The sequence below is a fragment of the Oryzias melastigma genome, linkage group LG24, assembly GCF_002922805.2.
Source record: "Oryzias melastigma strain HK-1 linkage group LG24, ASM292280v2, whole genome shotgun sequence".
Taxonomy (NCBI): domain Eukaryota; kingdom Metazoa; phylum Chordata; class Actinopteri; order Beloniformes; family Adrianichthyidae; genus Oryzias; species Oryzias melastigma.
Window position 1 is genome coordinate 6743255 of NC_050535.1, and position 24699 is coordinate 6767953.

At 36.4% G+C, this 24699-nt stretch overlaps 1 protein-coding gene and 1 long non-coding RNA gene across 17 annotated transcripts in view; one reads left to right on the top strand and one right to left on the bottom strand.

Annotated features, from left to right (window-relative positions):
* Positions 1–23425, top strand: part of LOC112157866 (cartilage intermediate layer protein 2) — a 26347-nt gene extending 2922 nt beyond the window's left edge. For 6 of the 15 annotated variants that reach the window (XM_024290926.2, XM_024290930.2, XM_024290925.2 and 3 more), the window contains 9 exons: positions 18740–18789; positions 18866–18899; positions 19010–19084; positions 19197–19211; positions 20471–20500; positions 20605–20776; positions 20946–21055; positions 21126–21303; positions 22619–23425. In XM_024290926.2, coding sequence (XP_024146694.1) covers positions 18740–18789; positions 18866–18899; positions 19010–19084; positions 19197–19211; positions 20471–20500; positions 20605–20776; positions 20946–21055; positions 21126–21303; positions 22619–22718 — 764 coding nt within the window. In that variant the 3' untranslated portion in view covers positions 22719–23425. Of the gene's footprint in view, positions 1–10078; positions 10185–10718; positions 10840–11061; positions 11432–18739; positions 18790–18865; positions 18900–19009; positions 19085–19196; positions 19212–20470; positions 20501–20604; positions 20777–20945; positions 21056–21125; positions 21304–22618 lie in introns of those variants that run through there. The other 9 variants (XR_002921237.1, XR_002921239.2, XR_002921238.2 and 6 more) reach the window with 5 other exon arrangements.
* The window catches only part of LOC118598151, a 25046-nt gene continuing 21023 nt past the window's right edge, over positions 20677–24699 (bottom strand). For both annotated transcript variants that reach the window (XR_004947263.1, XR_004947264.1), the window contains exon 6: positions 20677–20745. This is a non-coding gene — a long non-coding RNA (uncharacterized LOC118598151). The remainder of the gene's footprint in view (positions 20746–24699) is intronic.

The window sequence follows — 24699 nt, forward strand, 5'->3', positions numbered from 1 at the left end:
GGATAACATACTCTGATTGCTTTCAGCAATCAGACAATAAAGAATTACAACAACATACTCTGATTGCTTTCAGCAATCAGACAATAATCGCTGGTCCGATAGCTTTAGCACAGAGCTTGAATATACATAACAACAGTGGTTTAGGACACCACTGATGTAGGGTAGAGTCAAAGTCCCATCAGTTGTCTGTGAAGTTTGTTCTCCTCATGTGACCTATTCGTTGGGGGAGCGGTGAGCTGCAGACACAGTCGCCCTTGGGAGCCATTTGGTGGTTTAACCCCCCCAATCCATCTCCTTAATTCTGAGTGTCAAGCAGGGAGTCACTGGTATACTCCGAATTCTTCCCTTCTCCCTTCCCCTCCTTTAAGTGCAAGTGTGTCTGGGAAATGTATTTTTTAAATCCAACCCTTCAAACGGAGGGATCCAAAGTCCTAAGAAGCGCTCTTCTTCACGTGGGTATAATCTGAACCACAAACGTTTACATTTACTTTTGTTGTAGCGTTAAAGGCGCTAAAGGCTCCGCGCTATCGCTAGCGGACCGGTGATTGTTGGTAACGTCATCGAGCGAAATATGAGACACTATTTTGTCATAACTCTCCGTTTGGAGGGCCAAAAGAAGGGGAAGGGAGAACAGAAAAATCCAAATTGTGCCAATGGGTCCCATTTTTAGAATCTTTGCTATGACTCGGCCTTGAACTCACAACCTTCCATTCTTAGGGCGGACACTCCACCACATGGCCACTGAGTTCTTCCCTACTCACTATATGGTGACTTCACCATTTTGTAGTGCTGTCAAAAACTTAAATTCCAAAATCGAGTGCCAAAGAACTTTCCCAGAAGTTTATGCAGGAAACTAGCGATGCTAGCGAATATAGACCACAATGCATTGCGGTCAAACAACGCGCTTGAATGTATTTTTTTAAATAAAACACCCACATTTTCATCACCAGACATTGTGAAATATCCATATTGATTAGATTTTCATAAAGCTTGCTGCTGAACCAGCTCAGTGGCCTTGTGGTAGAGTGTCTGCCCTGAGATTGGAAGGTTGTGGGTTCAAATCCCAGCCGAGTCATACCAAAGATTCTAAAAATGGGACCTAGAGCCTCCCTGCTTTACACTAAGGAGTTGGATTGGGGGGGCTTAAATCAACAAATGGTTCTAGCGCGCAGCTGTGTCTGCAGCTCACTGCTCCCACGAGGAATGGGTCATATATGGAGAACAAATTTCAAATAACTTTAAATATTTTACCCTCCATAAATATATATTTTGTCAAAATTATAAGAGTTGGAAAGAAACTAAATGCTAAAAGAAAAAAACTGTCAAATTATTCTTACTTTTACATGATTCTACATGACAATTACACATAAATATCACAAAATATTTAGATCACCATAAAATATATCCAGTTTAAATGATCCAAACATGAACAATAAAACAAAAAAAGCCTGGAAAAATAAAAATAAAAATGTGTTTTTTAGCAAAAACAAATCGATTTATTCCATTTACTTTGTGTTTAGTTGTCTGGCTATTTTAAACCTGGATCACACTGGACGCGGAAGTGCTGCGAAGTGGCACAGAACGGAGACCCTTGTTAACCTTTGGTGTGGTTCGCACCAGTAGCGCCGCAGTCCTCCACGGAAGCGGATTGTTCCCGTCTATTTTGTGTCAATTCTGGCAGGAAGTTACATCAAGATACATGAGAAAATCTGGTTTATTTTCAAAATATAAACAATTTTTCACAATAAAACACAGCGATTGACAAATGTGATCATGTTTTTGTATCTAAAAAAAACTAGATCAACATTGTGGGCCGACTCCAGTTTTGGGTGCAAAAAACAACAAGAGAGAGAGCAGTTCTTCTTATTTTTAGGTTATTAATTTACCGATGATGGCAAAAATAAAAACTAAAGCAGAATCGCGCGTCGACCGGAAAAATGCACGTCTGGTGTGAATTGCAGGAGAAAGCGGATGCCGCACACACTCCGCTTCGCGCCACTTCCGCGCCCAGTGTGAACCTCTTTAGTTATTTTACCCGGTTATGTTTATTTCTTTCGTCACCATGAGTGAGAGGAAAGGTGATGACACTCTAGTGATGTAAAACGTGTTCTTTAAAGGAATAGATCATTAATACTGGTCTCTCCACCTCCATAATCGTAGCGTTTTTTCAATATGTTAATTAATAACAATAAGATTAAATGATCTGGCGGGCCGGATATAATTACCTGGAGGGCCGGATCCGGCCCCTGGGCCTTGACTTTGACACGTCGCATAAACAGATGGGTGACGGGAAGTGGGAGCGGGGGTGTTCCGCCCACAACTATAATTATTCTGAATATGGCTAAAAACTGCACAATCGGGATTAAAGACCAATAGGAATGCTGGGAAATAGGTAAACCTTTGTTGTCCTTAGGCTATTCTTCAATGCATGAACTACTTGGAACATCCTGCTAAGTGACATATCTTCCGAGAAGCCATGTCCCACTGTCGGATCTCTTAACCTCAGTTTACCATCAGAGATGTCGGAACCAGTTTCTTCCACCTCTGGGTAAACCTTACGGTAGAGCATCCATCACTCCAGCTCCGCTGATGATCTTTGGACATGTGTTGTTTAGCTGTAATTACCTGGTAGACCTGTGGAGATGTCTGCAGGTAACCACACCTTTTTGAAGTTTCCCGGTAGCCACCCCCCTCCACCGCGGCTCCTTTGATCACTTAGAATCAGAGATCTCAACACCTTCAGGCTTTACTTTTTTTTTTCCAATCAACCAAAGCCAGCCCTGCCCTCGCTAATGATGGCAACAACCATTTCTTCCCCCGTTGTGTGGGTGTTACGCTGTTGCTCAGTTCTTTAGAAATGATAAGAAATGGAGCTGCGTGCTGAGTGTACATGTGCTTATCACACATCAACAGAACATAATTCATACAGAAACAGCTTTGAATGTGTCCTTAAAGATAAAAAGAGACAGAATAAAATGTTTCCAAGTGCTCTTTACCACCACTTGGATGTGGTGAAGTTAGCCGGAGAGTTTTTCTCACAGCCCAGAGTGCATTGCACTGGCATGCCGATCCTGTTTCACACTTAATTTACATCCACGAGTTATTCCAAAGGCTTGAACTTTCTGTTTTAGACGAAACTGCACCGCCATGCCAGAAAAAAGAAAAAAAACAAACTTGCATAAAATCTTTTATGCTTAAAAAAAAAAAAGCTCTTTGGTGCTTAGATTATGACCCACACATTCCGCAAACACTTTAAGTTTATGCGCATGATAATGGATAAAAGGGCATGCAACACCCCCTTACTAACCTTTTTCTGCACACCATGTTACATCCTGTCATTATAGATGCTCTTTCATGGCCAACTGGCCAACAGAACCATTTTTATCTGTTTTGCACTGACTCAGTGTTCGTTTGATGCTGGCTAGAAGGGAGTCTGCATCTAACCTGTTTGCTGCCATGAAATGCAAAAAAAATCTCCATGTCCTTCCTCGGACACGGATGGAAAATACCATGCAATCGCATGAAACTCGCTCTATTTTAGCTTCGTCTTTTCTCTCGTTAGCTAAAAAAATATTTGAAAAAAACCTAAAAAAATAAAAACTTAGAGGTAAATGATCTCAACCATGACTGTGAAGAAATAAAAAGCGGAAACATGCTAACGGTTTTTGAATTATTAACTACTAGGGGTTTTTAGGCTAATTTAAAGTTTAGCTTCGATTTTAGCAACATGCTAACATTGTTTATTAATTTAGTTTACTGATGAATGTTATGCTAATTTGGGGTTTAGCTAATATTTAGCAACATCCAGATGTTTTTGGCTAATTTTATATCTACTGAAGTTTTTTGGGGGATTATTTAGGATTTAGCTTCTATTTTATAACAAGGATAACTTTTTTTTTAGTATTTTTTAGATTACTGAGGAATTTCAGACCATTTAGGAGTTCAGCTAGTAATTAAGCAATGAGCTAGCTTTTTTTTTTGGCTAATTTGGCCTTTAATGACATTTTTTAGGCTAATTTAGAGTTTAGCTATTATTTTAGCAACATGCTAACATTTGATTTAATTTACTGGGGAATTTTATGCTAATTTGGAGTTCAGCTAGTAATTAGTAACACGCTAGCTTTTTCGCCAACTACTAAATGTAAAAGGTAAAAACGTTTGAAAAAATACCATTGTGAGAAATGATAGTTTCTTTTGTATTTTTTGCTTTTGTTCGTGCCAATATATATATATATATATATATATATATATATATATATATATATATGTATATTAAATGATGGTCATGAAGGCACATCCAAATTTCCTAAGTACTAAAGTAAGACCATGCGGCTCCTTCTAGGTTTTGATTAGTAGAAAACGAGCCGAAGTGGCTTTTTTACTGTTAAAGGTTGTCGACCTCTGCACTATATAGCCCTAAACTATATTGTTTTCTAAGGTTAGGGTGGGATTTGGACAGAGCCACAGTCCAAAACTGCTACATGTTAATCACGTTATATTTACTGTAACATCCAACCTTGTTTGCTGGAGAAAAAAAAAAAAAACTCTTAAAATTGTTTCAACATCTGTAAGCACAACCAGAATTAATTAATATGCAAATGCAACCTAAACAAATGGTAAACCTGAATAAACTAAAACAGTCACAATGACTAAACCAGAGACAGAGATCCTCACAACCTCCAGACGGACTGACCTTGCTATGCAGCCCTCTGACAGAGTAGTACAGCCTCTCCTTTATGTGCCGTCTGTTCTCCACCACCAATGACTGTCTTTTCTCCACTAAATATCAGCTGTCGCATTGTTTTTATATTTTGCATATTTGTGAGTGTTACTTTGATAACGACTGTTTGAAGATTCCTTTTGCCAATAAAGCTTGAATGCTGAATACTAAACAAAACACACTGCATCCCAAATATTGGTGCAGACTTCTTTAATTAGCTTCCTGTGTGCTATGAAAATATACAACTATATTATAACGGAATAAATGAACCACCTTTTCAAGTAAAAACGTTTTCTTTCTGAATCTAAATTAAATTTATTAAAAAGACTGAATAATGTTGTCCAGCATTCAAACTGTCCCTCTTTTGTAATTTATGAGAAAGCTTTTTCACAAAGTAACTTTTCAAATTTAATGAAAATACTTGGGAGAACTCATTTAAATGCATTTCCTGGGACATTTAGAAGTCTGCAGGAGTCGCAACTATTCCGACAGAAACTAGGCTTAATGTTATCAAAATAACAGAGCAGGTCAAGAGAAATTCGACCACGTTTGCATGGATATTTGATTGTCCTCATCTGTGCAAATCCAGCTGATGGTCAGCAAAAAGTGTGCAGTCACTTTCTCAGCATGAAAAAAAAACTGGTTATTTCCATGGAGACACATGCAGCAAGAAAGACTAGAGGTGTGTGTGTGGGTAGACAAATAAATGGAGGTGTGTGTATGTTGGGAGGGATGATAAATGAGTGTGCACCATGCTGTCATTTGTACTTTGGCATCCAGTCCAAAGCACAATTTAGTGTAAAATATGACGCTGGCCCCCTCAGATGACAAACTTTAATGCTGATGTATGAATAGACAGAGACCATCCACAGCTGTTATCCGATGGTGAGAGGTAAGTATTCTGCTCAAAGGACAATTAGCACAAATACACAAAAACACTGCAGAGTGGAAACAAAAGACGGGCAGTCATGGATGTATGGTGAATGCAGCAGCAAAAAGGACTCGATATTGATTTGTGGTGGAGAAATAAGAAGATGAGGGAGTGCTTTAGAATCAGAAAAAAGTCTGTTGATTTGATTTTGAAATGAAAAAAATAATAAATTATTTGTAGTTCTTTTAGATTTTGGTTTTCTTAATTTTATTTTTTTAATTTACAATAGGATTATAATGTTGTTTCAAAATATTAAAGCTCAATTTGACAATTTTTTATACAATATAGGGAATGTGGACATTAATGCACACAATAAATCAAAAACATTAATATGTATTAATGCAAGTTAACTGAATAAACAATATCTTAAAACATTTTGTCGGGTATTTTCCTGCTTATACTATGGTCACTTACAAAATAAATAAATATTCAATCGGTTTTTAGTACTTTATTCTTACTATTTTTGTGGTTTAGATCACTTTTTTCACAAAAAGTGGACTATTTGATTGTCCAGTTCCATATTGTACAAGTAAGTTTTACCTGGTAAAACACTGCAATTAACTGCGATTAATCCCAACACAAAAGTGCGATTAATCCATTTTTTGTAATCGATTCACAGCAGTAATTAAAAATAAATGTCCTAAATGAAGAGTTTTAAGTGTGATTTCATAATGTGATCATTGGCAGATAGTAAGAGGTTGGCAAATACTAAAAAAAAGAAATTTTAGCGATTAATCGCGATTAATCCCAACACAAACGTGCGATTAATCAATTTTTTGTAATCTATTAACAGCAGTAATTAAAAATAAATGTCCTAAATTAAAAGTTTCAAGTGAGATTTTATAATGTAATCATTGGCAGATAATAAGTGGTCGGCAAATAGTGAAAAAAGAAATTATAGCGATTAATCGCGATTAATTTTTTAAGTAAGGTTTTTTTAATAGGTTTATAACTTTGTTTCACAATATTAATAAAGCTCAATTTGACAAATGTTTATAAAATATTAGGGCTGTGAACATTAATGCACATAATAAATCAAAATCAATTAATGCATTAATATGTATTAACGCAAATTAATCGAATAAACAGTATCTTAAAACATTTCGTCGAGTATTATCCTGCTTATACCACAGTCACTTACAAAAGAAATAAATATTCAATCGGTTTTTAGTACTTTATTCTTGCTATTTTTGTGGTTTAGATCACTTTTTTCACAAAAAGTGGACTATTAGATTGTCCACTGCGATTAATTGTGATTAATCCCAACACAAAAGTGCGATTAATCCGATTTTTTGAAATCGATTGACAGCAGTAATTAAAAATAAATGTCCTAAATTAAGAGTTTCAAGAGTGATTTTATAATTTGATCATTGGCAGGTAATAAGTGGTCGGCAAATACTGAGAAAAGAAATTATAGCGATTAATCGCGATTAATTTTTTCCAGTTTGCGATTAATTTGTTGTATTTCTTTAATCGATTCTCAGCCATAGTTTATTTTCATTTTTTAATTTATGTGTGGGCGTATTTTGCTGATTTTTATTTTCTTCTTGCAATCCTATTTATGTCTTTTTGTGTCTTCCAACTTTTTTTGTTACTTGAAATAAACAAATTCTAATTTACCATCAATAAATATATTATTTTACTCCTTAATGTTAGAATCTTAGTTAAAAAAAACTACATTTTAACAAACTGCTTTAAAAATTTCAGTCATAGAGAGTATACTTAATAAAACTAAAGCAATAACTAAGTATACATGAAGTCAGAATAGTAAAAGCTACAAACCAGATATCTTGCATGAAAAAAAGCTAAAATATTAGATTTCTTAACAAAAGTTCTGTAATTTGCTAAATCTAAAATTCTTAGGTTTCATTTAAATTAAAATTTTCAATCGATTACAAACATTAAATTTGATCAAAACGAATATTTTTAAATATTAAATGACAGAACTTTTGTTAATTGATCTGATTTTTCACTTTTTACAGTGTTCCTGCCTTAAAATCTTGATTGAAAATTACTTTAAAACTGAACATTTCCAAGTTTTTACTTCAAAATTGGGGTTTTTGTTGTCATTTTAGTGCCATCCTCTAAACACTGGAGGGTCGTGGGGATCCTGGATCAGCTCTCCCGTCCATCACACAGATAGACAACCACACACAGGGAGAGCATGCAAACTCCACAGTCCACAGCTGGGACTTGAACCATCAAACCACAAATCACTTTTTGACTGTATCTGAGAAATAAGGAAATAACGGTTAATTTCTTGCATACACTTCAGTTACCAGGTTACTATTGGCTTTCTCAAGTGGCGTGAATGCTTTCTATCATGGAAATGTGTTTGTTGGGGTAAACATCACTTTCTTTCTAATAGATTTCTAGAAGGTCAGGACTCTTCCAGGTTTCTGTGGCTTTTGAGAGCTTTGAGAAAGCAGAGAAGGAGAAATCGAGTTACTGCAGCACAGTTAACAGATTTCTCCTGCAAATAAGGTTTCTTCCTTCCAGATTACTCAAACCTTGTAATTTTAAAGCCCCCATTACCCCACTTGTTTTAGTTTGCTCATTTGTATCTATAACTAGGCAGATTTTTCATACACATGGAAAAACTATTACTCTATACTTTCTTTTTTTTTTTACACAGATTTCAAATAGCATCAAAACTTTAGTAAATTTCTTCCCTGATCGCTCTTTTTATGTGCTTAAAGAACATATTTTATGTAATGTTTATTGACTTTACACAAAAGGGAGTTGCAAAGAAAGTAAAATTACTTTTTTTTCAACTTTATTTCTATTCAATCATGAATCAAAAAGCATGACAGTCAACCAAAGTAGACCTAAGAAACAACAATAGGTTGGACGAGCCAATGTGGAAAAGGAAGTCTTTTATTTTGAAAGGAAGTGATATTTTTCTTTGTAAATTCCTGGTTTTGTTCATGCAAAAATATATATATTTATAGAAAAAAGAATGAAATACGACTTTATGGCTCCGACTTGGTTTTGATCAGTGAGAAACAGACCCAAATGGCTCTTCTAGGGTAGAGGTCTGCAACATGTGGCTCTTTTATCTCCATGTTGGCTCTCTGGCTGAATTAAAAATCAAATAGTAGTAATTTTGCCCCCCAAAAAACGTGTTTTCTACTGGGGTTTTTAGGCTAATTTAAAATTTAGCTTCAATTTTAGCAACAGGCTAACGTTTTTGACCATTTAGTTAACTGAGGAATTTGATGCTAATTTGGAGTTTAGCTAATATTTGAGCAAAATACTGAGGTTTTCAGCTAATTTGCTATCTACTGAAGTTTTTGGGGGATAATTTAAAATTTAGCTTCTATTTTAGCATGCTAACATTTTTGACTAATTTAGTTTACTAAGGAACTTTGGACTATTTTGGAGTTCAGCTAGTAATTGAGCAACAAGCTAGCTTTCTTTTTGGCTACTTTGGCCTCTAGTTAAGGTAAAAGGTAAAACGTAAAAAGAAAAATCCCATTTTGAGACATGCTAGTTTCTTTTTATATTTTTGTTTTTTTTTTTTGTAACAAAAAAACTTTTATTATTTATTAAAGGTTCACTTCCTGTTTGGTTCTGCCTGTATGTCAGAGAGACTCTGAACTTTATGTTTCGTTAGTTGGTCTGTAGCACTTAGCATGGTAGCTCTGCCACCATTAGCTCTGAAATGAGCATGAATTAAACTGAAAAAAACTATTGTTCTAATGATCAATAATAAATGTAAATTTTTAAAATAATCCAACAATTATTTCACACACAAATTAATTAGAAAATATTTTGTTTTGCTAAATTTGAAATATATATTTCTAAGTGAAAATGGATATACTGTAAGTATAGTTTTTTTAGTAACCAATTTCCCCGAACCTCATGGCTTCATAAAAAGAGACAATTTACTAAAATAATATTTGAAAATATACTAATTTAACTTAGTAATGTTACCTTTTTACCATAATTGCCATACATCTCAGTTACTACTCTACAAAGACTGATTTATTCATTGTTACTATATTCATTATTGTTGCATTTTTTATTATTATTATTAGGTTTTGTGAAGCTACAACTACTTATTCTGTTTGTATATTAAATGCAGCTTAACAGATCTATTTTTTTTCTCATTAAATCCATTAGAATCATGATGCTTCACCATTCATGACCGCATCACCTTTCTATTTTACCACCTCAATTAATATTCTTAGTCACAGAAAAATGCTTTCTTGTTGCTAAATAAGCCCCCCCCCCAAGAGGGTTGGACTCAGAGAGTTGACACAGATGATTATCAGCTAGTGGAGAATCTCACTGATCTTTGCAACGAGGATCATATTTAATGACATTAAGGCTCTTAGTCTAACAATATTTAAAAAAAAAGCCGCAAAAGTCTGAACACAATATGCGGTGTATTGAGCTTTAGAAAGCTTTAATTATGTTTTCAGGAGTCACACAATTACTACAGGATTCATCTGCAGAGATTCTGATCAATCTGCAGGAGTGATTATAAAGTCGGATTCTGCTGGCCTCAAACCTCAGGTATTGACAAAGGTAATAAAGCCTCTGAATACAAATGTAAATATTGAAAATTTACTTCCAGAGGTTGGCATGAAAGATCCACTCTAATTAAAATGGTGTTTTTGGTTTTGTGGAGTATTTTTCTTATAATGGATGATATATATATATATATATATTAGAGCTGTCAGGCGATTAAATTTTTTAATCGCGATTAATCACATTTTGTCCTAAGTTAACTCACGATTAATCGCAAATTAAAATGTGGCCTTTTTTTAAGGAAAAAAAATGTGTGCTTCGTGGAATTTAGCAGTTCTGCATTAATTATGAAAACAAGAATGGCAAAATTAAGTAACAAGCTAGATTTTTCGCTAATTTGGCCCCTACTAAAGGTAAAAGGTAAAGATACGTCTCTTTCTAAGTCTTGATCAGTAGAAAACGAGACCAAATGGCTCTTTTACTGTTAAAGGTTGCCGACCTCTGTCCTAGACAATGACACTGGATTATTAATTTTTGCCTACAAACTGCATAATCACAATTAAAAGATCACTGTGAATGCTGTAACAATAGATGATTGGGGTAGGACTTTATTGTAGTTTCTACACTCTGGACTACATGGTACCATCAAGGCCGAATGACCCAGCAACTCAGGCTATGCGAAGGACCTTGTGAACCTGAGAAAAGATTTGAGGTACATCAACACTGACACCTTGACCCCATAGGCCAGACCTTTGCAGGGTTACTTAAACTTCAAGACAGTAATGCACAACTGAACAGTCCTAAAAAAGTAGTCAATAACTTTATTGAAATGCATCGTTTCACAAAAAGGAGATTCAAAAAAGGAAACTGTAAAGAGAATTCTCAGCTCCATTCTTTTTCTCTCCTAATTAACAATTCATTTGTCATTTTTTAGCTGCTGCCCAAACAAAGGGATTTGTTTGCCTCAACAAGGACCAGTCATCCAGCACCTGCAGGGACTTCAGAGTCTGCTTTGGATGTCTGTGTTAACTGAAACCTGGCTTCACTTCTGAAACGAACAAAAGAGGAAGAAAAAACAAAAAGAAGAAGAACTGGCTTAAGCGATTCTGTCATTTCTTGTTTCATTAACTTTTATTCTGCCTAATAAAATGCATAATAACCCTTTTTGCTCTATTATAACTAATGCTTCTACCTAATGTGGTGTGGAGGAAAGATTTCCTGTTTGTTCATTTTATGGTGTTTATCAAATTATTATCTTTGAATGTGGGGAAACAAATCAGCAGCAATAAAATCTATAATGAACAGCAAGTTTGGTCTTTTATTTATTTTAAGCTGGCTCAGGATTACATTTTTATGCTTTGTGGTTAAGGGGATGGAGGGGGTGTTAAGAAAACTGCATTGATTAAAAAAAACAACCAGCTGATTATTCAAAAATATGCTACACGTTTTTTCTGTATTAAAACATTTCTATTCAGTCCTCACGTCACTTTGCCAAACTCAGATTTTGCATTTTAATGAAAGAATTAATGTGAATGTGAGGTTTAGTTTTTCAAACTCATTACAGAAATAAAGAAATGCATTGATTAGAGAATAAAAATAAACAAACAAATAAAAACAAAGACCCACTTATGTCATATTTGATTCATTAACTATAGTAATTATTAACTAAGGCCAAGTATAGTTTGATTTATTGCTTCAATGGGAGTGGAAGGAAGTGAACTTATATAATCCCACCCCTACTTAGTTACTTCATTTTACAATTTTGCAAAGTTTTTGTAATTCAATTATTGACTTGATACGTTGATATTCCAACTTTATAAAGCCTTAGTCACATATAAATCCAGGTTTCTGGGTTGTCCGTGTAGAGTCGTAGAGAGGAGCTGCTGCATTTTAAGACCAGCATAGTAGTTCCCTTCAAGTTCCTACAGCCACTTCAAGGGACGCCATGAAAATGGAGGTGGATCGTGAAGAATTTGTAAGGATTATTTAAGTTCCACACACTACTGATGTATAGGGAATGCTGTGTCCCTAAAGGTCGTGTCACACTGCCACTACGTACGTTTTGCGCATGTTCCATGTAAGGAAATCGGCATATGTGGATATACGTGGAAAAAGTTGTGACATTTTCACAGATGTATAACGAATGAAATACGTTAAAACTACAGAAGATGAAAAAATAAACCACGCAAAGATCAGATAAACCCGCGCGTCATTGAATTTCTTCACTTTGACGATCACAACACTGGACAGAAAACAAATTGTGTCAGCACCATGGACCATGTTTGGCTTTAACCTTTGTGCTATTTTATGGGGTCCAGGTGACCCCACCCTTATATTGATGTGTGTTCCTTCTTATGACAAAGGATTTTATGTCCAGTGAAGATAAAAATAACCTTAGAAAAAAAAGGTTAAGCATGCTTTCTTGTGGAGTCCAGTTGACTCCACTTTGAATGTAAACATGCCTAGGATAGCACAAGGGTTACTTCTTCTACTTCAATGACCCTCAACGGACATCTATGAGATCGATGAATGAGGGACGCAGTAAATTCTTGTGAATTACGTATATCATGCATGTATTAGGAAAGACTTAAATTACAGATGTGGAAAATGTGCAAAGGGTACATAGTGGCAGTGACAGGCAGACTCTAGTTGTCATTAGCTGCATTTCCATTGAGTATGAAATTGCGCAAATTGGATCTGCTATCATAAATTCACCTCATAGAAATCCGACATTTTAAGAAGAAACTTGCAGTTGTTGAAAAAAATGAAGTTTTTGTGGAGGAGGTAGTTTTTGAGGCGTATCAAATTTAATATATTTCGCAAAACTGCAATGGGAAAACTGAATAAGACGCCAACGTCTCCTTTGATAGACGAGTGCTAGTGCCATGGAAAATTTTAACGTATCTGCTGTAAATTCAAGTATTGTTTACTTCTGTTGCCGTGTTTTTGAATGATTTATCATGTGAGTTGGTTTGTGCCTATTCACATGATTATGATTTAATGCAAATGGTGTAATTGTAAAGCTGTATTTTCTAGAATTTTGATAAAGTTATGCGCATATGTGTATTGGAATTGCAGCTAGTGAGGTGTGAGCACTGACTACTTGCTGACCACATTCTTGTCTCTATGATGCCCACACAAACCACACTCTGATTGTCTAATTTCCTAAATTCTAGTTGACAGGGTGCGTGCAAGGAACGGCCCACATATAGCTTGAACTTATCACTCGCATGTCAAGAAGTGGGCACGGTTTGGGAGGCTTGAAAATATGGAAAATCTATTTGATGTGTCTACCTATGTCACCTCCTGTTTACCCTTACCCTTACGTGTTGTATAAGTGTTACTGTAACCTGTTGCCCGCAGCATACCCATAGATAAAAATCTGCATGAACCCTATTGGTTTACCAAGTGGTCTACGACTGATATTTCTTGAGTAGCCTATACAGATCAGCATTTTTTCTACCCCTAAGGGGAGTTGTGACTAAGAATGTTCATTTGTTTGTTATTTATTTTTCCTGGACTTTACTATCAGGTCTAAGAAATAGTTTTTTTTACAGTTTTTACATGGATTTTCTCACCACATCTAAGCTGATGACACTCAGCTCTTTCTTTCTTTTCCTCCGACATGACTGTCAGCCAGCGTCTCTGTCTGTCACTCTCCACTAGGATGAAAGAAAAATATCTGCAGTTGAACCTCTCCCCGAGAGTAGTTCTGGTCTTTCCTGTCAGTCTCCGTGTTCCGCTCAACTTCACTGTCACTTTAGGATCTTCGACAATTGTCCCATAAAGTTAACAAAGAATTAGGGAGTCATCCTTAACAACTATCTGGGCTTCACAGAAGACATTTTTGCCTTTTTTCGTACAAGTAGATTTTCTCGGGTGTCAACATTCAGATCAAACCTTTTCTTATGGTATATGCCACTCCTACAGGGTCACCAGCCTCCACACTGAAGCCTCCGCAGATGATCCCAAATGCAGTAGCGTGGTTGACTTTAAACCAGCCAAATAGAACTCATGATACTCCTCTCTCTTCCACTCTGCTTCCTCCGTTTCTCTGTACCATAGCACTTTGGTCCAGGTCTACACCCCTGCATACACACTACACTTTGCAATTGACCACTTTCTGATGGTTCTTGCACACATAGAGATGCATCAGAACCTAAAACTTTTCACTTCTCTGATCCCACATTCGTGGAATGACCTGCTCATCTCAGGACGCACATCAGCCCCATTTGCAATCTTCAAGTAAAAGCTACAAACTGATTTAATTTGCATTTTCCTCTGCACTTTAAAAAGAACCTCTTTCTGTCTTGGCTAAGACATTTTTCTTTCAGCACTTTACTGTTCCGTGTGACCATGACCTGTTTTTTGAGCTTGTTTTGTTTCTCATTTGTTGGTCGCTTTGGATAAATGTGTCTGCTAATTAACCAAATTTAAATCTAACCAGATTCCTAAACATGCTGTGGGATGATTAACGAAAGAAAACAGCTCTAGATTAATATTAAATGAAACCAGATTAGACTGGGGAAAACAAAACCCGCAAACATGACTTGGGAAGAGAACACACAACAAATAGCAAAGAAAGCTAAAATAGCAACCAATCCTCACGGTGTGGCCTTCAAATTTGCTCAGTAATAATCTACAGAGCTTCATTGGATGAGTTTTTTTTTGGCTGAGAGGCTCCATTCAAGTCACACATCACCAAGTGCAATGATGAGCACTGGATGGGGCAAAATAAAACAGACCACCACTACACTGGATGTTCCTTGGAGTGAGAAATCATGCTTCTCCATCATAGACGGTACACAGAGAGAACTGGACTGATTACCCCCTCCCCCTTCATGTTCCAGATAGGAAGTACCCGCTGGTCAGAAAGCCAAAATCCCATAGGCTTCTTCTTGCTAACCCAATTTTTTTTCATGATATATTTTCTTTATCTCATTTTATTCAAGTTATAAACTGGCCAATCAGATGCCGCAATAAGAGCATGTGGTCCCTACTGCTTGACAGATTCTCTGACCAACGTTTACTAACGTTGTCTGGTCCTAAAATGGCAAAATCGGGCGACATCCGTATACTGTGGAAAAATGCAAACTGAATTGACTTCATTTGGTTGGAAACCAAGGTAAGGTATTTTCTATTCATCACAGCCTTATTTTGTCTATCTCTATATCAATGAATCTATCAGTCCAACACATTCTCACACCCACCTTGTCATATATGGACCCCCTCCACGCCACTTTTTGACATTTTAAGTGTCCCCAACGCAAAGTTTTTTGACATGCCAGCTGTTCCCATTAAATCAGGGGTCCCCGACCTCTGGGCCGCAAACCGCTACCAGTCCGAGGTCCGCTTGGTACTGGGCCACAGACAGGGAAAAATACATACACTAATCAGGGGTCCCCAACCCGTGAGTGACACAAATGGGCTGACAGCTGGTTCCACTGGCAACAGGTTTATTAGTTTAGACAGGAACTAAGCACAGCTGAAAGGCCACAAAGCTAAATCAGAATCAGACAAGCAGAGGTGAGTCACTGTGGGATCATCCAAGAAGAGTCTAGATAAGTCAGAGTCAAGGCGAGGGTCAGGGCAGGCTGTAGGCTATAGGAGATAAAGCAGAGTCAGAAACAGAAGAACAGGTTCAGGTAGAAATGCTCGGTAATGCAGGCAGGGTGGCACAGACAATACTTCGCACTGAGTCAGGCTCTGTGCAGTGCTTAAGTACCCTGTGGGGGATTGGCAAATAAGAGTCAGCTGAGAGGCATCTGGGGACTGTGCACTGAGGTTGCTGGGAGATGTAGTGTTTTCCGTATCCTTACATTGGGACACGAACCAGTACCAGGACGCGGAATGGTACCCTAGCCCAGTATGGGTTCCACGTCCGTTACTGCGTCCAGTACCACGTCCCGAGGGTTGGGGACCTGTGACTTAATGGGAACACCCAACACGTAAAAAAAACAACGAGTTGGGGACACCCAAAACAATATTAAAAAGTGACGCGGAGGAGGTCCGAACCATTTGTCCATATAAGATGACTTAGGAGTGGGAATGTGTAGATCAGGGGTGTCCAAAGTCAGTCCTCAAAGGCCGGCCTCCTGTTGGTTTTCCAGAAACCCTGCCTTATCTGCTGCTGATTACCTGGATTAGGCGTGTTTGGCTAATAAGGAGTTTCAATGGCAGGCTGGTTGAAAAACATGTAAGACACGGGCCCTTGAGGACAGACTTTGGACACACCTCCTGTAGATCAATCTGGGTCTGGGTTTGGTATTGGCCAGAGGAATGGTGCTTGTTTGACTGCATTGTCACAATTATGAAGTTAGGCGGAGGGAGAATAGTGGTATGGGCTTGTTTTTCTAGAGCTAGGCTTGGGTCAAGTGCAGCTAATGCAAATTTAAACTTTATTTATAGAGCACTTTTCCTGTCAAAGAACACCTCAAAGTACGTTGTGTAAACTAAATAAATACTAATAAAAATAATAGCAAAATCATGATGACAGCCCCTCAACACTCATACTCATTGTACAAAAACGATGTGTATGTTGGATCAGCACATCAAGAAATTTTAAAAAATTGAACTTCGTTGAAACAGTTTAGGAAAAGTCACAAAATTTACCAAAAGTCACAAGAAAATGTTCCAAAAGAACATGTGGGAGAATGGTCTCTACTGAGTCCTCAACTCAACCTCTTTGGCCTGAAATTAAAATGAGGTAAAAAGTTTCTTCACTCACAATTGAGCTTTGGGTAAAGTGGTAAAACATTTCCATAAACACTCCTGAATCCATGGAAGACTTCCCAAAAGAGCTGCAGCTGTTATAGCTGCAAAGGGTGGGCCAACATCGACTTGTAAACCCCTCAGGTTTGATATCTCTTAAGTTAAAACGAAATTTTCATTCACTGGTTATACAGCGAGTTTTAAACTGAGACATTAATGTTCAGCGATAAAAAAGGCTTTGGTGGACATTAGAATTCTTACTGTGCTACAGAAAACTGCTCAAACCACAAGAAGGACTTTTCCATTTAGAAAAATGTCCTGAGGTCAAGGAATCTGTAAAGACCAGTCCGGCCTTTCAAGAAAGGATTTGTTTTCTGTGACCACGATAACCTGAAACACAACAGCCTTGAAAACTTGAAATGAAATTCCTGCAAAGGTAATCTAACCCAAGAGGCTGCTTGTGAAAACAAATTAATAATTTTTTTTGAAAAAAAAAACGTTTCAAACAAGCTTGACTTTATGACTAAGACAATTTGGCAACAATTAAGCAAAGAAAAGCAGCATGGATGTCTTGGAGCTTGATGGGCCTAATGAGTACCAGGTGCCGCAGGGGGGTTGAAGCAGGGAAATTTGATGCGGGCCGGGGGGCAACAGAGATGCAGGTGATCTGAACAAGGAAAACCACAGGAACGGAATCAATTAAAATGCAACACAAGTAAACAGAAGTGAAACTTGATCTATTGGAACACGAGTTATATTTACCGAAAGTTTATGACAAAATGTTAAGAGGCAGTTTTTGAGGTAATCTGGACAGAAACTAGTGAGGAACATGAAGTTATAAACTATAAAAACAAGATATTTTTGTTTCACATTTAAAGGCTATAATGTTTCCAATGTCGAATCCTCTAAAAACAAAAGGCCTGAAGCAATTTTTTTACAATGATTACAAGTTTGACCAGATCTTATCATGACCGTCATCAACACCTCTGGTCATTTCGCTCATTTAGGAGCTTTTTCTGGCAAGGCAAAAATCACAAGTATCTGAGGTTGAGTTATGTCTATAGAAATAAGAAATAGAACTTCAACCAACATAACCAACATTTTTATTTGGTTTATAATGTAACTAAATTGAAACCTAAACTTTAGTCTTTCATTTTATCTATTTATTTTTTGAGTGTGTTGTACACCTTTTATCCCATCAGGGGGCGTCACAGGGAAACAGCTTGGGAATAGGGTTGGGTGATACTGAGCATTTGTGTATCCATCCGATACCAGTCAGTATCACCAATGTCGATATTTCTCATAAATGCGGTGGATATGAAATAAACCTCATAATCTTACAAATTACATGTGGAGTTCCCCAAGGCTCCATCCCGGGACCACTTCTATTTAACATCTACATGCTCCCACTGGCCCAAGTGCTCCTATCAGCCAGCAGCGTTGATGGGTCTCGCCTAATTGGACCCACTTTGGATTCAACTCAATGCACACACCGGGTATTGAACCCAGGATTCCAGTGTGGCAGCCCCCACCAAATCAAAGACAGTTTTGGACAATTCCTGTTGGATTTGAGCCTCTGTGACCGCTTTGTGCCCTTCATGATAAATGGGACATGTATCCGCCTCTGACATGCATCAACACAAGTGAAAAAAAATCCAACAAAACAAGTTTAAAGTGACCACTCAAGAATGTTGGACAGACTTACCTTTTTACCAGCAATGGTTTTTGTTTCGAGGCAATGAATTACAAGAATTTCCAAAATGTCTTTGTTTTTTTTGGCAATATAGTGAGAAGGTTGCATATAAAAGGCAGTGGTTTAGACAGCTTTGTTCAGACAACAGTGAGCCTCTGCTTGGAGGTTTGGTTGTTCATCCTTTGCTCATTTGTCTCTTTTATTACAGGTAAAAAGACTCTTTGGAGACCTTGTACTTCCACAACCATGATCAAGCTGGTAATGTATCATTCTGATTGTTGAGTAATGTAGATATTCTATATAAAAATATATCTGAATGCAATTCTTCTTATAGGTGTGCATTGCGATGGTGGCTGGATTGGTTTTTGGTAGGTACTAACCTTCACTGCTTTTGGTATTAGCACTATTAATATTAAAGCTTTGCTGTTTAAGTGGCACTGCATCAATAAACACACTATTTTCCTGATGATTTCTGCAGATCTAGTTGAACCAATGGAGAAAAACCAAATGAATTCACTGTCTCCCAGGTTTTCTAAAAGGCCACCACGTCCAGGTGCAATTTCTTTACTTCTCAAAGAACTCTAAAAGACATACGTTGCCTGTTTAAAAGTTAATTAAACTAACTTGAAGCAACACAATGACAGTTTTCTTTCTTTTTTCCTCAGCAGGACGAGAGCCAGGTCAGTACTGATGGCAAAACCAAAAATAAAAGTAAAAAAGTGTAATTGTGTGAGATTTCAGCAATCATGGCATCAAAACGTTCAGCTTACTCAGGAGATTACTGCTTGTATTTTTGGTATCCACATATATGCCCCATAGGAAATGAATGAGAAAGTCTTCAAATTAAAACATTTTAGGTAGATTAGAAACAAGCCTTTAAATATATTTATGGACTATGTTTTCCTCTTTTATAGTAACTTTGAAAAAATTTGGAGTTTAGCTAATATTCTAGCAACATGCTAAAGTTTTTGGCTAGTTTGTAATCTACTGAGGTTTTTATAGGCTAATCTAGAGCTTAGCTTCTATTTTAGCAACATGCTAACGTTTTTGGCTAGTTTGCAATCTACTGAGGTTACTATAGGCTAATTTAGAATTTAGCTTAACTTTAGGAACAGGCTAACATTTTTTACTAATTTGGTTTACTGAGGAATTTTAGGCTATTTTGAAGTTTAGCTATTATTTAAGCAATGTGCTAGCCTTTTTTGGCTAATTTGGCATCTACTGAGGTTTTTTATGCTAAATTGGAGTTTAGCTAATATTTTAGCATCATGCTAAAGTTTTTGGCCAATTTGTAATCTACTGAGGTTTTTATAGGCTAATCTAGAGCTTACCTTCTATTTTAGCAACATGCTAACGTTTTTGGCTAGTTTGCAATCTACTGAGGTTATTATAGGCTAATTTAGAATTTAGCTTAACTTTAGGAACAGGCTAACATTTTTGACTAATTTAGTTTGCTGAGGAATTTTAGGTTATTTTGGAGTTTAGCTAGTATTTAAGCAACAAGCAATTGTTTTAGTTTATTTTATTTATTTATTTATTTATTTTTTTTTGCTAATTCGGCATCTACTGAAGGTTTTTGGGCTAATTTTGAGTTTAGCTCATATTTAAGGGACAGGATACATATTTTTGCAAAATTGGCATATGTTAGGGAGTTTTAAGCAATATTACTACAATTTTTTTAGAAAATTAGGTCAACTTCAGCGCTCTTTCATGACAAAATTTCCGTTCTTTTAGCAAATTTAACATTTTGTAAATAGCTTTTAGATTTTCAGCAAATTCCTTCAGAAAATAAAGTAAATAGCTTCACCGTTTTCAGCAAAAAGTTTCCGCATCTTAAGCAACTACTTTCAGTAAAAAGCATTCACACTAACATTATCGCAGCTGATGTACATTTTCTAGTTGCTTTAGTGTCATCTGCTTTTTTTGGATTTATTTTTAGAACTGGAGGTCTACTCTTCCGTTCCCATTCGTAAGCACACATTTTTATGTCAAAACATACATTTTGTCCAAATTATCTTAAAAAAAGAAAAGAAGTTGTGTTTTCTCAGTAACATTTGACTTAATTTGTTTCAGAGTGTTGGACGGAGTGGTTTAACAGAGATAATCCATCCAGAGGTGGAGACCGAGAGACTCTCTCCAGACTTCGGAGACTATACCCCGGAAAAATTTGCCTCAATCCGGCCGGAATTGAAGCAACAACTCTGTCTGGGACCCCTGCAGACAAAACAGAAGATAAGATCTTTAAGTGAGTCAGGCAAAAGAGAGCATAAATATACTGCTCGCCAGGCAGCTGTTAATTATGAAGAACAGCTTTTATGTGGCCTCGATGGATGAATCTCAAATGATGCATTGACGGTTTCGATCTGTTAGGTGGCCTTTAGTGTCAAACCATTACGTTTTTTTTTTCTTTCCAGGAGTGACACAACCACAGGATTTATCTGCAGAAACAGAGACCAAAAACATGGGCAGTGCAATGACTATAGAGTTCGTTTCAGCTGCCCTCCTCCCTACTGTTCCAAAAAAGGTATTATGAATAATCACGATGGGAATCAAAATCGTCAAACACATTTGAATTCTGGCTTTTGCCTCAACAGTTTGCTGGACCAAGTGGTTCGACCGGGACAATCCCTCTGGAACAGGTGACTGGGAGACTTTGAGCAGCCTCAGAAGGGAAAACCAGGGCAAAATTTGTGAATCCCCCTGGTTCATCGAGGTGGTCACCAAGGACTACCCTCACACTCCTGCCATCCAGACGGGAGAGAACTTCTACATGTGAGTAGAAATATGAAAAAACTTAGGGAGGGGAATCGATTAAAAATATTTACCAAATTAATCGCAAGCTTGGAAATAAATTACTTGCGATTAATCACAATTATTTACACAGTATTTGCTCACTACTTATTTTCTGTTAATAATAACAATTAGAAATCACAAACATTTAGACCATTTATTTTGAATTTGTGCTACTGATTAAAAAAAGGAATCAGATTAATCACACTTTGTGTGTGATTAATCGCGATTATCAAGCAATTAATCACGCGATTAATCGCAATTATTGTCACAGTATTTGCTCACCGCTTATTTTCTGTGAATAATAACAATAAGTAATCACAAACCATTTATTTTGAATTTGTGATATCAATTTAAAAAATGAATCAGATTAATCACACTTTTGTGATTAATCGCGATTATCAAGCGATTAATCGCGATTAATCACGGGATTATTCCAGAAGGTTTAGCCAGGTACATTTTATATGACAATTTTTTTTTTTTAAACAACAACAAAAAAAAAACAAATTAAAAGAAACAATGCCAACAATCTTTTCAACAAAACAGGACCAGAGATACATTTTTCCTTCATTTTTATTGTCTGAAATGTTTAACCATGTCTAACCATTTGTATCATATTTGATACAGGTAATTCTGAGACCCCTATCTCAATAGCATAATCAAAACTTTCCTTAAAAACCCTTTGTATGTGACTCCGTCCATGTTTTCTGCTGTGCAGTACCTTATCATTCCACTAGAGGCAGTAGAAGGACTTTTCCTGCTCATTTCAAAATGGCTGCCCCCATGACAGTTTTGGAGGGAAAATGTTTTGCTAATTTTCAACACTTTGGGTTGAGATTAGCTCAGCTATTGTTGTTTTCTTTTCTTAAATGACTACTTGCTGAATTGAAAAAAAAAAAAAAAATGTTGATTATTAATTATGTATAACAGTTTCACCATGTTAAAAATGTGTGGATCAAATTTGAGACAATAGCTAAATGATGGGCTATTTTTTCCCCCTAAATAATATTTTTTCCAAGCCACACAATGTATCATGATTGATATTTAAATATTATGAAAAAAATAATAATTTTCTGTTAATTATTTGATGAAGTGGGCTTAATAGGGTTAAATTTATCAACTTACTGTTGACGTGTATTTAATTTGCGTTGATAAATATCGATAATTCTTTTAGATTAAAATTCACAGCCTTAGAAAAAATCTATTTTTTTTTTGGATAAAAACCTTAAAAAATGCTTCAGATTTATTTGATTTGTCTGTTTTTGTGGAGCTCATTTTTGCTGTTGTTATTTCACAGGTTCAGCCCGACTCAGGGCTTTGTTTGCCGCCAGAAGGATCAGAGCTCAAAAACATGCCTGGACTACAAAGTCCGGTTCGGATGCCCGTGCACCGAGTGAGCCTTCACTCCCAGCTGATGAAAAGGGAGAACTTTATGCTATCACTTAATCTCCTCAATGCTTCTACTTTGTTCTTCTTAAATCCAACATTCTCCTCCCATTCTCACCACATTTGACCCTTTTCGCTGGTTTTATTTTAAACCTCAACAAGGAAGAAAGTTATCGCCTAAAATACTCGCTCTATGTCACCATTTTAGGGTCTTTCCCATTACGTTTGCACGCTTTAAAACTTTGAACTATAAAAAACATATTATGCAAAGACACTGAAATGCAATGTAACAGGGACGGATTATTTTTAACAGACTCCTTATTAAATTGAGTGCAGACAGGGACTCCTCGTGTTATTATATTTGACATGAATGGCAGTGTCCCAGAATAAATAGACATTTTGAAATGTGCAACTGAACGGAAAAATGCTGCAGAATGTATCAAGTCGTATACATTTGTGGATGAAATGGGGTAGAAATAACTGCTAATTTTCAGTGGTTTGTTAGAAAAGAATAGACGGATTAAAGTGGATCCTTTTTTTGATATATCAACAGTTCTATTTCTACAAAGCACCAGATGTCTGAAAGTAGAGCTAAAGTGGATGTTTTATGTATTTTTCTTTCCAAATGTACGGGTAAAAATGATACGTTTCTGTTCTTTCTCTTGTTCTGTGTGTTTTCACGGGGAAATGAAATCAGCAATTAAAATATGATTGAAAAAGCAAATCCAGTTTTGTTGTTTTGTCTCCACTGTATTAGCATTTGATTGGAGGAAAGAAGATTCTCTGAATATATTTGTCTGCATAAACGGACTTCACAGGTGATTGCAACCGGGATAAAAGTGGATCCAAAGTTGTAGAAAAATGCTAATTGTGGCTGTTTTTCTGACTTCTTCAGCTGTGAACCTTTCTAGACTGAAGAATAAGGAAGTGGACGGAATTTGCTAATTCCTCCTCTCTGCTTTTTGAGAGAGAATTAAAAAAAAACGAAGGAAAATTCAACCACATTAGTGGTAAAATGAAATTAAATCTGCAAAGACTGGAGAGCAACTGAAGTGTTAAAGCTTTGGAGCTTTGTGGTGTGCTATTCTTTTCCATTAATCTCTGAATATTCCATGGCCGTGAAGACCTATTTATAGAGCAAGGGATGATTAAGTGGTGAGGCACTGCGCCACAAAGGGAACCAAGCTCATTTTCTCTTTTCCATCCTCTCTCTTTATTACTTCTCCTCTTCCCCGTTCTCCATCCTCGTCTTCGCTCTCCGTCCTCCTGTTTATCATGAATATATACATTTTTACATACCTGGGCGTTCTGGAGCAAATTTTGTCAGTTAATTGTGTTTGGATAAAAAGTTATTTAACTGTCTTCTTGTTCCATATTGTTCAGCATTTATAAAACAATAATGAAATGTTTATTTATTTAGATCACATGTGTTAAAGTCAAGACCCGCGGGCCGGATCCGGCCCTCCAGATCATTTTATTTTATTGTTATTAAAGGCTCAACTTTATCTTGCACTTATTTCTAACTTTTATGATTTTGACAAAATATGCTTTTATGGAGAGTAATTTAAGGTTTAAGTGGATTTATTCTGGAATAATATTCCTGCCTTTTTATTATACATAATTATGTTAAAAAGTTACAGTTTTAAAGTTTAACAAATGGACATTTTTATAGCTTTTTGGACAAAATTATATCTTGGCATTCATTAAGATTTTTTAGGCTGTTTTGGAGTTTAGCTAATATTTCAGCTATATGCTAGCTGTTTTGGCTAATTTAGGCATTTCTTCAGTTTTTTAGGCTATTTTTTTAAAGCTTAGCTAATATTTCAGCTGCATGCTAGCTGTTTTGGCTGAGTTGGGGCTTGTTTTTCAGTTTTCTTTAGTCCAATTTGAAGTTTTCACTAAATTTTTTTTTCTTTCTTTCGGGCAATTTTGAAGTATAGCTAATATTTCAGCTACATGCTAGCTGCTTTAGCCAATTATTTAACTTTAAGT